This window comes from Pyrgilauda ruficollis, unplaced genomic scaffold (genome assembly GCF_017590135.1).
Source record: "Pyrgilauda ruficollis isolate IOZ18807 unplaced genomic scaffold, ASM1759013v1 scaffold9, whole genome shotgun sequence".
In the NCBI taxonomy this organism is placed as follows: domain Eukaryota; kingdom Metazoa; phylum Chordata; class Aves; order Passeriformes; family Passeridae; genus Pyrgilauda; species Pyrgilauda ruficollis.
The window spans coordinates 2007458-2020285 of record NW_024531043.1 but is presented as its reverse complement, the minus strand read 5'-3'; the positions used below and the strand labels follow the sequence as shown (position 1 = coordinate 2020285).

Below are 12828 nucleotides of genomic sequence, written 5' to 3'. Positions count from 1 at the left end.
CATCAGCTGCAGCCACTAAGTGGCAGGAGAAGTACAAAATTTGCTGTATTAGGCTCTGAATCCAACATGCCAGCACTGTGCTGTCTGTGGCATGTGGCAGGGTTTGGATGAATGCTTCCATGCTTCCAGCAGCTTCCCAAACAATAACTGGGAAACAGACATAACTGTACCAGTCAACAGGCACTGATGGAGAGTTTAGGCACATATATCAAGAACAGTAATTAATTCAAAAAAGAAAGCTCTATTTTCCTCATGCTGTCTGCTCTGAGCTTGTGCCAGCTGCCAGAGGTGAGGGAAGCCCTGTGGTGGGCAGTGAGATGCTGGGGATTGTGGCACAGGCTGTTCATGGGTCTCCCTCTTCCAGAGGGGGCACAAACTGGCTGTTGCTGTGGTGAGATCTGTGTGCAGCTGGCTAGCTGGGAGCTCCAGGAAGTTGTCCTCCATCTTTTCTAGCAACAGCTGCCTTGATGAGGAGTGAAGGGATAGGTTTTTTTTTCATCTGCACAGCATCTATATTACTCGTGCTTTGGTGCTGAGAGATGGTCACGCTGGTTGTGTTTCTAACTGGCTTTTTGCTGCACCTTAAAAACCTCAGCTTTCCCAGGGTTTCATCCTTGTTGTCAGAGCTTCAGAGTCGCAGTTGTAGATGAGGAATCTCCGGGGTCAGGGTCTGTCACCAGGGTACAGCCACTGCTCTGCAGTTCCTCAAACTCCTGGCGCTGGAAGCCTTCACATAAACCCGGCAGGTTTCCAGCAGCACTGGGGGACCCACCACCCTCTTCCTTGAAATACTCTTTCACTGAACTCAAACCTGTCATAACCAGGGTGAAATATGATGCCATGTGCATGGGAGAGGAGTTCTTTGGAGGATGGGATGGCAGGGCCTGCCTGCAGTTATCTGACTGCAGGAATAAGTGCTAATCCTGCCATTAGGAAAGACCATCAACACATGCTCTTTGATCTGTCACGAACTGAGAGCTTCCAATGTTTTAGTGTGTTTTTACACCAGAATCATCTGGACCAACTTCAAGGGGAGAAAAGGGGCCTCATTTCCATCTGTGAGGTTTGGATCTACAGGATGAATTCTCCCTAAACACGCTACCCTGTAAATTGCAGAAGAGATTTGGAGCGGCTCCCTGGCTGGTTGCTGACTTTCCCAAGCTCTAGCCTGGCTGTTTCTGCAATCCCTTCTCACTTTCCTGTAAGGACCATCACTGTAAGATAAAAAATGCCTCTGTTTGCTTGTTCTGACTCTTGCAGAACTCACTCAGAATACAAAGACAAATAATAAAATCTGCAAACAAGCAGCTTTCTCAAGAAACATGCAGCAGGTTTGCTGATTTCATGGTGAAAGCAATGTTTCTGTTTATTTAGTTGTTAAAATGGATTTTTCTTTGTAGGAAATGAATGCCCTGCTGTGACACCACTATTCTCAGTTCCAGCAGTTTGCTGATGTTCTTAATAAAACCCCCACAATTTATGTAAGTTCAAGGCACTGTATAAGAACTTCAGGAAATGAGCTTCATCACAGAGGTTTCTCAGGGCAGGGACCCAATGCTGACAGAGCTTCTGCTGCCACACAGAGTCACTGGGACACTTTCCAGAGCAGTGGAGATCCATGGGAGCTGAGTCCTTTGAGGACACGACGGCTGAGACAGCCAAGGGAACTTGCTGCTTTCCCTTGCTAGCTGGGATTTTCGGATGTCAGAAGAACAGCTGTATGTTCTGTGTGTTGGATCAGCAGTCTGCCTTTTCCTCCACCTGATAAGCACTACAGCTTCTCTGGGAAAACTGAGAAAACTCAAAATACTAAAAATAATGGAAATGCCTTTTTTTCCAGTCCATTGTGAGCTGTAGGTCATGCTGTAGCTGAACTATTTATTTTCCTTCCATCTCTGTATCAGACACTGATACAGGCACTTAGTTGAAATTGAGTGACCTCAAGGCCAGAAGGAACAAAGTCGTTGCCTGAACAAAATCTCTGCTTCTGTGTGTGAGAGAAGAGCATTTAGACTCTACCAAATGGCATCAAATATTGCTGAATGTTCCCGTCAGAAGAGAGGAAAATGTGTGCAGCAGTGTCAGAGGGTCAGACTCATCCTGCTTTCTTATTTAACATTCCCTTCAGACAGAGCTTTTCATTAGAGCTGTGCCCTGGATCATTGAGAGGCAGCTGGACTGGGACACATATTCCTGCCTCTGGTGAAAACCAAAGTACAAATACCTTTTCTGACTCCTTGTAAGGGTCTCCAGCAGCTGACAGCACACTCAGTTGATGTGCTGCTATTGTGAGCTGAGCACAGACCTCTTTTCATAAGACACAAGCATTGTTTTTCAGTTCTCTTGTTGATTTGGCCACAGAGCTTATGAAATGGATGTTACAAAATAAAGGCCCCTGAAGGATATTCCCTACTGACAGCTGTGGGAGGTGACCTGTGGTGTAGGGGACAGATCACAAGGCAGAAGAATTTAACAAGAATTATTAAACACTGGAGAAAAATAACTGTGCAGAGAGACAGACATTTTCTCGTTTGATGTCTTCAACTCATGATCAGAAGCTGTTTTGGAAGAGGTGCTTTATTTGGATATGTGATGAGGCTCTGCTCCAGGGGATTTAAATGAGATCTTTCTCATGCCAGACACAAAGATATATTTTTGAACTAAAAACCATAAGAAATAAAAATAATATTAACTGTGATTTACAGCAAACCCTGTGCAAACCACATGTCCTTGGAGGGCTGAACTCTAAGTACTATCTTTAGTTTCTTTCTAACAAACAAACAAATTTAAAAATCCATCCAATTCTGTATGATTCACTTTCTCCTGACTTTAGCCATCACACTCCAGAGTTAGCTGATTTGGAACAAGAAATCCTTTAGTGAAGAAGGAAAAATTTATGTATGGCTATTACACATGGAAAAGTAAACATTTCAAGTGCCTCAACAGTTATGCTTACACAGCTTATCTACACACAGCGGGTTCATGGAGCTCTTGCACCTCTTGTCCATGCCACCAAGGACTGAGTTTGAGGGCTGAAATAACCTCCCAGAAAGGTCCTCCTGGCTGGTGTGCCTCACTTGTTCCTAGTGCCAGGGCATCAGGCACGTAGAGACCTCTTCTGCACCAAGGCTGCCGGGGTCTCAGGCACGGCACGTCCTGGGGAGCGCTGTGGGTGAGACCTTGAACACAACTGGCCTGAGGCACAACAGGGTCCCCTACCCTGGCAGGGGGAGTCTCTCACAGTGGGCGTGGGGGTATCTCTGTTTTCACAAGAAGGAAAGACTGGGGACTGTAAGCAGGGATGGAGCATTACCCGAGCAAGGGGCTTGGGGTTATGTGGCCAGGGAGTGAATGCTCCCCCTGAGTACCCAACAGCCCAGCCGGAGGAGATGCCTGTGCGCCACCAGGCCAGGCACGACTGTCACAGCAGGGCACGCTGCAGAGCATCACCGGATGAAGTTACAAACAAAATGCCAGTGCCGTTGAAGAGCAGAGGGCACACGGCAGCGGCTGTACACTCCCAAGTGTGTGCCTGGGGCTGTTTTCCTGCCCCACCAGCTGCGGGCGGTGAGCGCCCTGCCTGTTAGGGCCTGTGCTGACACGGCACAGCTCCTTTCATCCTGCGAGCCCGGGACTGCTGGGCTGGGCAAAATGGGAGCTGCTGCCTTTAAACAGAGCAGCTGTTTATCCTTGAAACAATTAGAGACGGCAGTTAGATCTTGAACTCGTTACTGAGCCCAAAACAATTATGATAAAAACAAATTCCAGATGGGCTCAAAAGGAGTTGTTTTTGTCTTTAGTGAATTAGAATGGATTCCATGTCTTCAAGTTCCTCTGGTATTTATGGACAGGAAACATGAATTACACACAATAATTTACTACAAACAAAAGAGATGACCGCTGCAACAGCCCATTTATCTTTGCTCATGTGCCTTCTTGAGGTTTATGTGCTGTTTAACTCATGAGGAGAGTTAATAGCATTTTTCTCTAACTCTGCAGTTTTGGTTTGCAGAAACTGAGACAGGAAGCTGTTGAATTTATGCTGCAGGTTACTGTCACTGAGCCTGCAGATGCACAATGGGTAAATATAGTCTGGCAAAGAGATACCATCATGTTTCAGTTCTTCCTTTGAAGGACTTGTGCAAAGGTTACAGTTGGGACTCCTTCTAATTAGCTCTTCTGGCTGATCCAAGAGCATGCAGACAGAAACCTTTTTCAAAGCCTGTCCAAAAAGGACTGAAGTCTGGGCATCACACATATTTGTATGGAAACTTTGAGTTTCTGACATCTTGGGTTTTGAAGCTGATGCTGCACATTGGCAGTGATTGAGCTGATCCCAACAGGAAGGGGACCCAGCAGATGGCAGGAAGCAATGGCACATCACTGTGCTGCATCTGCTTGGAGTCCCCAGGCAGGAGCAGGACGAGGCAGGAGGAAATCAGTGAAAAAACTCCTGGGCAGCATTTTTCTGGCAGTCTCTCTTACCTTCTTGCAGCTGAGACAAAGAGTTTGGCTTTGTTGTTTTTTTTCAGATTTTAGTTAGATTTCATGACTCTATAAAAGTCCACATGCCAGCATCACTGTGAAGGGGTGTGTGTGAACCCAAATATGTGCCTGCACTGATGGGAACTTGTGGAAGGCCACAATTCCAAAAACCCATACAATGTGACACGGATTGTAATAAAGCCTAAAGCTGCCCTGGGTGTACTGTAGTGCATGAAGTCAGCTTGGCTGAGCTCCCAAGGGACTGAGATCATGGGCAGAAAGCAGCCTGGGAACTCAGGGTGACACTGAGATTTGTTTGGCCTCTCCCAGTGGGAGCTGGTGAGCTTCCCGATGCATTTCATCACTTCTCCCCCTTCCCCCAAAAGCCTTAGAAAAGAGGCTTTAAGTAGAAGCCTGAACAAGTGGAGTTCTCCAGTTTTGGCTAGACAAGAAGGGAAGAGAAAAAAATTGGGAAACTAAATTATTATTTTTTTTATTATTTTATGCAATATCTAATTTGCACATAGTCTTTCACAGAGAGTAAGTGAGATTGGTTATTTGGGCTCCCATCTAGTGGAGCTAGTGAGGGCCTCCTTGCAGCAGAGAGACTCCCAATATTCATCTCCCAGCCTTGCTTCAAATAAGGACGAGGTAGGAATCATGGTGCTTGAATTCAGCTTCTGTCTGGCGTCCACAAGCAGCAAGAACAGATAGGAAACCTCTAATTCCCCACCCAAAGGATCAGGATACTTAGTTATTTATTTCATTTATTATCCATTTATTGACTCTCAGTTCTTCAACTCAGTTGCACGTCCACAAGCAGCAAGAACAGATAGGAAACCTCTAATTCCCCACCCAAAGGAAAAGGATACTTAGTCATTTATTTCATTTATTATCCATTTCTCAGTTCTTCAACTCAGTTGCCCATTCTGCTGGGTTGGGAGCTCAGTGCATGCTGGAGGGCTGAGCTGCAGCAGTGCAGCATTTGGGCTCAAACAGCCACATGAATAAGAGCTCCTGGCCCGATGAATTTCCCTGCAAGCTCAGCTCTTCTCAACTGCCAGAGCTCTCACAGCAATCCCCAGCTCCCACACAGCCAAGCCTATTGACATTGCTGCAGTTTGTGGTGCAAGTTCCTCGCTCAGCTCCATTCCCAGCATCCCTAATGCAGTTCCTCCTTCTCCCCCAGCCCCATCACAGGTGCTCTCAGTGCCGCAGTGCCCAGGGCACTCCAGCCCACACTCTGGTCTGAAAGACCCCACCAGTCTCTTGTCTTCTCCTCTCTCTCCCCCATTATGTTGCTTTAACCTCATGTCCTGTCATCTTCCATCTGGGTTTTGTATTTCATCAAAGGGCAGTCAGGATGGAAGTGGTGGAGTACACAAAGACTCCCTTCCCGCTCTGTAATTTCATTTCCCATTAACTGAGGGTTTAAAGGGAAATCTCAGGGCTCATTAAGGCTCTGATGACAGCTTAACCCTCTCCAGCACAAACCCAACACCAGGCCATTCCTCATCTGAATCCAGGGCTGCTGTAACATTAAACCTGACTGCTGCACAGGGCAGACAGGTCTGGGAAGCACAATCAGCAGGAGAGTGAAGGATGCAGGGTTTCTGGAGATGTGTATCAGCTCTGGTTCTCAGGAGCACTGTCTGTGTGGGACACGTGGGCAGAGACAGACCCTGCTCCTCCTGAGGGCTGCGTGCAGCGCTGCTGCCGTTCCCCGGCTCCCCTCAGCACCCGGTGGGACCACACATCTCTTGGTTTCTTCCAGCGGCCTTGACAGCTCGGTGCGGTCTCGCGCAGCTTGGGGAAGCGCCTCACTGCTCCATCAGGAGCACCCTCTCACTGCAGGAGCGGTTCCAGCAGAAGTTACCGAAACCCCCAAGCCCTTCGTGCCTTAGTGAATACAGACCCTTCTGATCAGCCGAGCAAGCGGCAACACACCCGGACTGAGGCAGCGGCACCGCCGTCCTTCTTCCAGCGGGCTCCTCTCCCTCAGAGCCAGCGGGGGAACGCCGCGCTGAGAGGCCCCGGCTCTCGGGGACACTGCGGGGCCGCCGCTGAGCGCACCGCGGCTCCCTCGGCCGCGGCAGGAACCGGGCGGAGGCTTCCCCAGCCGGGCAGGTCAGTATCACTGCCCCAGGACCCGGGGCACCTCGCGCCTCGCCTAAGCCCCGGTGCTCCGCCGTGCTCTGCCCCTCAGCCGCCCCTGCCCCGCCCGCGCCCCGCCCGCCCCCGGCTCTGCCGCGGCCGCGGGGCGGGGCCGCTCCGGGTTGGCGGCGGCCGCGGGCCGGGGCCATGAGGCGCGCTCCCATTGGCTGACGCGCGCCGCCTGTCGCGCGGGGATTGGCCGGGCGCTTTTCTCGGGGGCGGGACGTGCGGCGGCGCGGGGGGGGCGTTAAAGGCGCCGCGTCGGGCGGGCGGAGCGGCGCGGCCATGGCGTACCAGGGCTTCGCGCAGGAGTACCTGGGCATGCCGGCCGTGACCCGCGCCTACACCACCGCCTGCGTGCTCACCACCGCCGCCGTGGTGAGCGGGGGCCGCGCCGGGGGCGGGGGGCCGCGGGGCGGGAGCCGGGGCTGGCCGAGGGCAGCGGGTGATGGCAGCTGCTCTGCCTGTCTCCCACAGCAGCTGGAGTTCATCACCCCCTTCCAGCTGTACTTCAACCCCGACCTCATCTTCAGGAAGTTCCAGGTGAGGCCTCGCTCGGGCTCCGGGGCCCGCCGTGCCCCCTGCAGCGAGGGCTGGCCCTGGGTGTCCCGCTCCGCAGGGTGGCCGGGCAGTGCTGTGTCATCCCGGGGGCTCCTGTCCCCCGCTCCAGCCTGCCCTGAGCGCTGCCAGCCGGGCCAGCCGCACCGCGTCCCTCCTTGTCACGGGCACCTGCGTGGGGAGAACGCCTGCAGCCTTTCCCTGCCACACACAACACCTTGGCTTTTCCTTGTCTCAAACCCCATCTCTTTCCCCTCTGATACACCGTGTGTGGCTGCTGCTGTTGGGCTGGTTGGAGAGGGCTTTATTGTAGAGAGGCATGGAAAGTAATTGATTTGGCTCTGGGTGCTGAATTGTGGCTGTTTGACCTCTCTAGAAAAGTAGAGAAATCTTCTTTTCCATACCTGGAAAGGTGAGACACTGATGTATCAGGGTACCATGTCAGGAGGTCCCACGAGAGGATGGAGCAGCTGTCTGGTGTCCTGGGGTAGTTCTGAAGGGACAGGTGCACATCTGAGCATTCATTCCCTGCGGACACTGTGATGGGCAGCTCTACGTGTCATGAGGAGAGACCTCTGTCCACCTCCTTTTCTCTCTCCTCTTTCTTCTCTTTCAGATATGGAGGCTGATCACCAACTTCCTCTTTTTTGGGCCCCTGGGATTCAGTTTCTTTTTCAACATGATATTTCTGTATCCTTTGGTCTCAGTGAAGTTCTCTGCTCCCATTTTGGCTTAGATGCAACTCCCCCCATCCATCTTCCTCCCCAGCATGGCTTGCTGTGGCAGCACCCTAGGGCTGTGGGTTCTTCCCTTGGCTCTTTTGAATTGAAGCCCCTCCTGCCCCTCCATCTGTGCTTGCTGCGGGGCAGACCCTGCCTAAAGGGAAGCTGGCAGTGCTGCTGCTGCTGCTCTTGCTGGAGAGCAGTGTCCATTCCTGGGGTGAGCTCTGGCTGAAGCACAGCGGTGCCTCTCTCTGTCCATGGGGTCAGTGGGGTGAGGTGAAGTTTGCGCTGTTCTGCTCTGGGCTCAGCTCCCTGGGATGCAAGAGCTTGCAGCAGCTTGTTCCTGGGCAGTCCTGCTGTGGGCACAGGGTGGCCAGCTGTTAATTTCCTATACTGCAACCCCTCCCTTCTCTCGTGCCCTCAGGTACAGGTACTGCCGCATGCTGGAAGAAGGCTCCTTCCGTGGAAGGACGGCTGACTTTGTCTTCATGTTCCTCTTTGGAGGGTTTCTCATGACAGTATCCTTTTGAGCTGGCTGAGGCTCCTCGGTGTCTCTGAGATGCTGTGGGTAGTGTAGGGCTTGTCTGCTCCCTCTGTGTGCAGGTGTGTGTGGAGCAGGTGCCTGCCTGCTGAGCAGCACAGCTGCTTCATGAACCTCCTTGTGCCCCAGGGCAGAGGGCCTTGTGCCCCAGGCCTGCCAGCTGTGCCCTGGGACCTGGGAGAGCTCTGCTGAGCAGGGGGTGCAGGGGCAGCTTGTGCTCCTCGTCTTTCACACCCTTGGCTTGGCCAGTGCCTCACCCAGGGTGCTTGGAGGAGAAAAGTGCCTGTGGTTGTGCTGCTGTCAGTGCTGAAGCCCCTGGCAAGGGGCTGGGCTGCCTCGTTCCTGAAGGACGCGTGGCAGAGCGCTCAGGAGGCTCAGCTCAAAAGGAGGCCACGTGTTCTGCTGCAAGAACCTGTCCAGCTGTGCCAGGGCCACTGACTGAGCTCTGGTGAGTGCAGCATGGCTGTGACTGCGTCAGGCTGGCTCAGGACAGGGGCAAGAACGTGGAGCCATGAGGACAAGGAGTGGGTTCCCACATACTCAGCACATGTGAGCCCAGCTTGCAGCCTGTCAGTAGCTGGAGGTACCATCACACAGTTCTTAACTTCTTTTCACAACACAGTAATCTGATGGTGAAATTTATTTCCCTCCCAAGCACAAACCTTCTCTGAATATCTTCTGCTGTCTTATGCAGATGGCTCAGAGCACTGCTGTCCCCACAGAGCTCTGCATGAGCTGTGTGAGCCATTAGAATCCAGGTGGCTGCAGCAGCCACGTGCTTGGCCAGATGTGGATTTGGAGTCCAACTAAAAGGGCAGGGGAAAATTTTGCCTTTGTCTGTCTCCTCATGCTCTGAAGAAGAGGACTGTGAATTCCAAGAGCCATCTCACTACTGAACTTCTTCTGTAGAAGGCAGATACTGGACGTGAGCTAGCTGCTAAGATATGCCAGTGTCCCAAGTGCTGTAAGAATGTGAAAGCCCTTCTTTGAAGGGCATTTTGATGTTCATTTTGCAAAGGTGACTGTTGAGCTCTCTGGTCTCTGGTGGTTGTAGACATCAGCTTAAGGAGTGAGCAACCTGCATGTGCCCTCCAGAGTGTCTTGTTCTGGGGTGGCATGGAGGGAGATGTGTGTGGGGACAGTGGTGGTCAGTATCTCAGCCAGGAAAGGCTTGGTGACACGGGACATGTGTGGGAATGCTGTGATAGCTGTCTCTAGTTTGGGTTTCCTGTCCCAAAGCACGCTGTGCTGCCTGGAGGCGTGCACAGGGTGGGCAGGTTTTTCCTTGACTCGGTAGTTCCCAGCTGTTTGGACTCTTTGCCAGCCTGTTTTTCCTGGGCCAGGCTTTCACCATCATGCTGGTGTACGTGTGGAGTCGCAGGAACCCTTATATCCGCATGAACTTTTTTGGGCTTCTTAACTTCCAAGCCCCCTTCCTGCCCTGGGTCCTGATGGGATTCTCTCTGCTCCTGGGCAACTCCATCATCATTGACCTGCTGGGTAAGTCAGAGCTGGTGGGTGATGGCAACAAGGCCACCTTGCAGTCTCAGTGGTCAGTCCCCATAGGTGCCACTGGGACACTGGCACTTTCTCTTGGTTCCACCTGACCCGAGATGTTTGGTTTCCTAAGTGAGCTGCCTGGGTTTCTGGGTGGCTGGGCCCGGGCCTGGGCTTTTGCTCGTGACCTGCTTTTTGGTGGTAGAAGCTGGGTATGGTGAGCTCTGACACTGCTGTGTCTGATATGCTACATTATGCTACATGTGTCCTAATGCTACATTAAGAGTTCTGACACGGCTGTGTCTGGTCTCCTGGGTGTGCAATCTGCCCTCAGGCTAATGGGCTCCCTGCCTGCTGATCACAGCAACCTGCAGCATCCCTGGCTCTGGAGGGAGCTGGATGTGGGCACACAGCTGGGGGGTTCTTAGAGTTTGGCCCAGCAGCTCTGGTTCAGCTGGCAAAGGAGCCGCAGCTGTGCCTGACCTTGGTGACATCTCTCCCCAGGGATTGCAGTGGGTCATATCTATTATTTCTTGGAAGATGTTTTCCCCAATCAGCCTGGAGGAAAGAAGTTGCTGTTAACCCCCAGCTTTCTGTAAGTAAAGTTGATTCTTTCTGGGCTTTACTGTGGGCTGTCTCAACCTGATCACTTCCATAGCAAACTGTGACCATAAGAGGCACCTCAGCTCCACAGGCCATGGATTGCTGACTATTTGCACATTATACACATGGGTACAGGGCCCATAGAGCAGCTGCTGCTACCTTCAGCTTGCTGCTAGAACTAGAATCTGCTTACTGCTTGTGGAAATGCTGGATGGAGGCAGGATTTTTTCTGATGTAGTTTCATAGTTTAAGAAAGCAGAATAGTTCTGCTCTGTGCACTGACAATCAGCTCTGACCTGGTGATAAAGGAAGGAGGTACTGTCATCACTGTGTTGAGCTGAGCAAAAGAATGGTTGGTGATGCTGCAATGGGCCAGTGGCTGTGGCTGACAGCCAAGCCCCACAGAGGGCCAGGGTGTTCCTAGGAGGGCTGGGGGTTTGTCATCCTCAGCTCAGATTCCTAACCTGCCTGCCTGCTGCCTGCATGTCCCTTGCCAGGAAGATGGTTTTTGACACACCTGAAGAGGATCCCAATTACAACCCTCTCCCTGAGGATCGTCCAGAACACCAGCCTAGAGACCAAGACCAGAACGAGCAGCAGCATCCACAGTAGCATGGGGAACTTCTTCATGTGGCCAGACTCCTCCCTTCTGGCTGGACTTTGGCTGTGGCCCAGAGATCCTACTGGAATAACACCAGTTGCCATTCCGATGTGTAGTGTGTCACTGTTTGTGTGGGTAACCCATCTTCCCCCTGTACCAAGTGGATCCACAGAGCTTTGCACACAAGAACTCCTGAATGCTTACAGAGGTGTTCTAGGGACAGGGCTGAAGCTGTGATGGCTCCTCAGCTCCCTGGTGTGGAATAACTATCAAATGGGTGTTAAACCAGTTCCTCCTTCTGCTGTCGATGGCTTGCTGTGTGCCAGGTCACTCTTGCCCTCTGTACAAAGGTGCACCTGGCCCTCACTCTTGTGAGACCTCTTTGTGGGCTTGCAATGAAGTAGTTCTGTACCATGGTAGAACGCAGCTCAGCCTCTTTCTTTCCTTTATGTCTCCCACTCCTTTTCTGGTGGTTGTTTCCAAAGAGTCTTTACATTAAAGTCTTTATTTTTCAGTTGTGTGTCCATTTCTGCTAGGGGCAGAGGCAGCAAATCATCAGGAATTTGCTCAAAACTGCCAGGTTTGGGATTTTCTTTTCTGGTGGGCAAGGCTGGAAGATGTCCTTTCCCTCTTCTCTCAGCAGGGCTGGAGAGCATGAGGAGTGTGGGGGATGTCTAACTGGATAAAGGGGTGCCTGGGAAAGGACAGAGGGACTGAGCTGGACACTTGTTCCAGGCAGTGGCTGGAAGCAGCACTTGACACTGGCAATAAAGACTGTCTGCACCTGCAGTGTAATTCCACTCTTGTTGAATTTTTTAGTTCTGAAACTTAAACATCTCAGTTTCAGGGGAAAACGAAACAAGCTCGTCCCTCCCCTGACACCTGTATGAAATGGATCCGATCACTCTTGCTAACACAGTACCCACTGTGCTTGTACCTAACCTCAAAGGAGTCTGCACACATTGTATCTTACAGCAGCTCACTCCTAACAGTGCTGGCTGCTCAGACCTGCAAACCACCACCAAACTATGAAATGGGAGTAACCAGCATCTGATTAAGCACACACACAGAACCCCTCACACACCAACTCCCCCTCCCCTGTGGTCTTCTAATAAAACACTATCAAAACTCAGACCTGATTTGAACAAACTCTTGCTGCACTTATGCTTCCCTCTGCAAAGAGGCTGAGGCCTGTACAGGTGGTAATTTGTTCTAGAAGATACAGTGGCACTAAGGGTAATGATAACAGAGCTGGGGTTTCAGTCCCTAGAAGGAGTTTGTCTTTGAAGTCTCCAGATGCTGTTGTAAATTGCCTGAGATGGGGCTTTGAAACCTAACAGTTGGGCTATGCTTTTAGGTGGGGTACCACATTAACCCAAGGAATTGTGACTGCAGAGCAAGAAAGCTGATCCTGGCTGTTCCCCAATAGTCCTAATGCTACATTAAGAAAGCTGGCTGAAGTTCCCATCTTTCTCAACTGTCCTGCTTTGTCCCTGGCTGCTTTGAGGAACAATTTGTAAAGTCTCTCTGGCCTTGAGAAGCAGAGAGGTGCTGCAATCCTTGTGTGCCTGCACCTCATTGTGAACTTGAGGATTAGTAATCACAAACTTCACAGCAATAAAAAAAACTGCACCACAGATGCTAATTTAAGGCTACAGCAGTTTCAC

At 51.5% G+C, this 12828-nt stretch overlaps 1 protein-coding gene across 4 annotated transcripts; it reads left to right on the top strand.

The window, feature by feature from the left end:
• Positions 1 to 6885: 6885 nt before the first annotated feature.
• Positions 6886 to 11675, top strand: DERL3 (derlin 3). Of its 4 annotated transcripts, none has more exons than XM_041488513.1 (7): positions 6886 to 7017; positions 7117 to 7182; positions 7814 to 7887; positions 8344 to 8437; positions 9765 to 9960; positions 10462 to 10552; positions 11058 to 11675. In XM_041488513.1, the coding sequence occupies exons 1-7, from the start codon at positions 6925 to 6927 to the stop codon at positions 11170 to 11172; spliced, it is 729 nt and encodes a 242-aa protein (XP_041344447.1). In that variant the 5' UTR covers positions 6886 to 6924; the 3' UTR covers positions 11173 to 11675. The 4 variants fall into 4 exon arrangements, 3 of the variants coding, with proteins under 3 accessions (XP_041344447.1, XP_041344448.1, XP_041344446.1); XM_041488514.1 differs by having other exon boundaries at positions 6888 to 7017; positions 7120 to 7182; XM_041488512.1 differs by having other exon boundaries at positions 6888 to 7182.
• Positions 11676 to 12828: the final 1153 nt, after the last annotated feature.

Bases quoted from the DNA above. Each gene is read 5' to 3' on its own strand.
- DERL3 (XM_041488512.1), top strand. From the start codon at position 6,925: ATGGCGTACCAGGGCTTCGCGCAGGAGTACCTGGGCATGCCGGCCGTG. The intron at 7,183-7,813 runs GTGAGGCCTCGC...CTTCTCTTTCAG, and splicing joins TCATCTTCAGGAAGTTCCAG to ATATGGAGGCTGATCACCAA. The intron at 9,961-10,461 runs GTAAGTCAGAGC...ATCTCTCCCCAG, and splicing joins CATCATCATTGACCTGCTGG to GGATTGCAGTGGGTCATATC.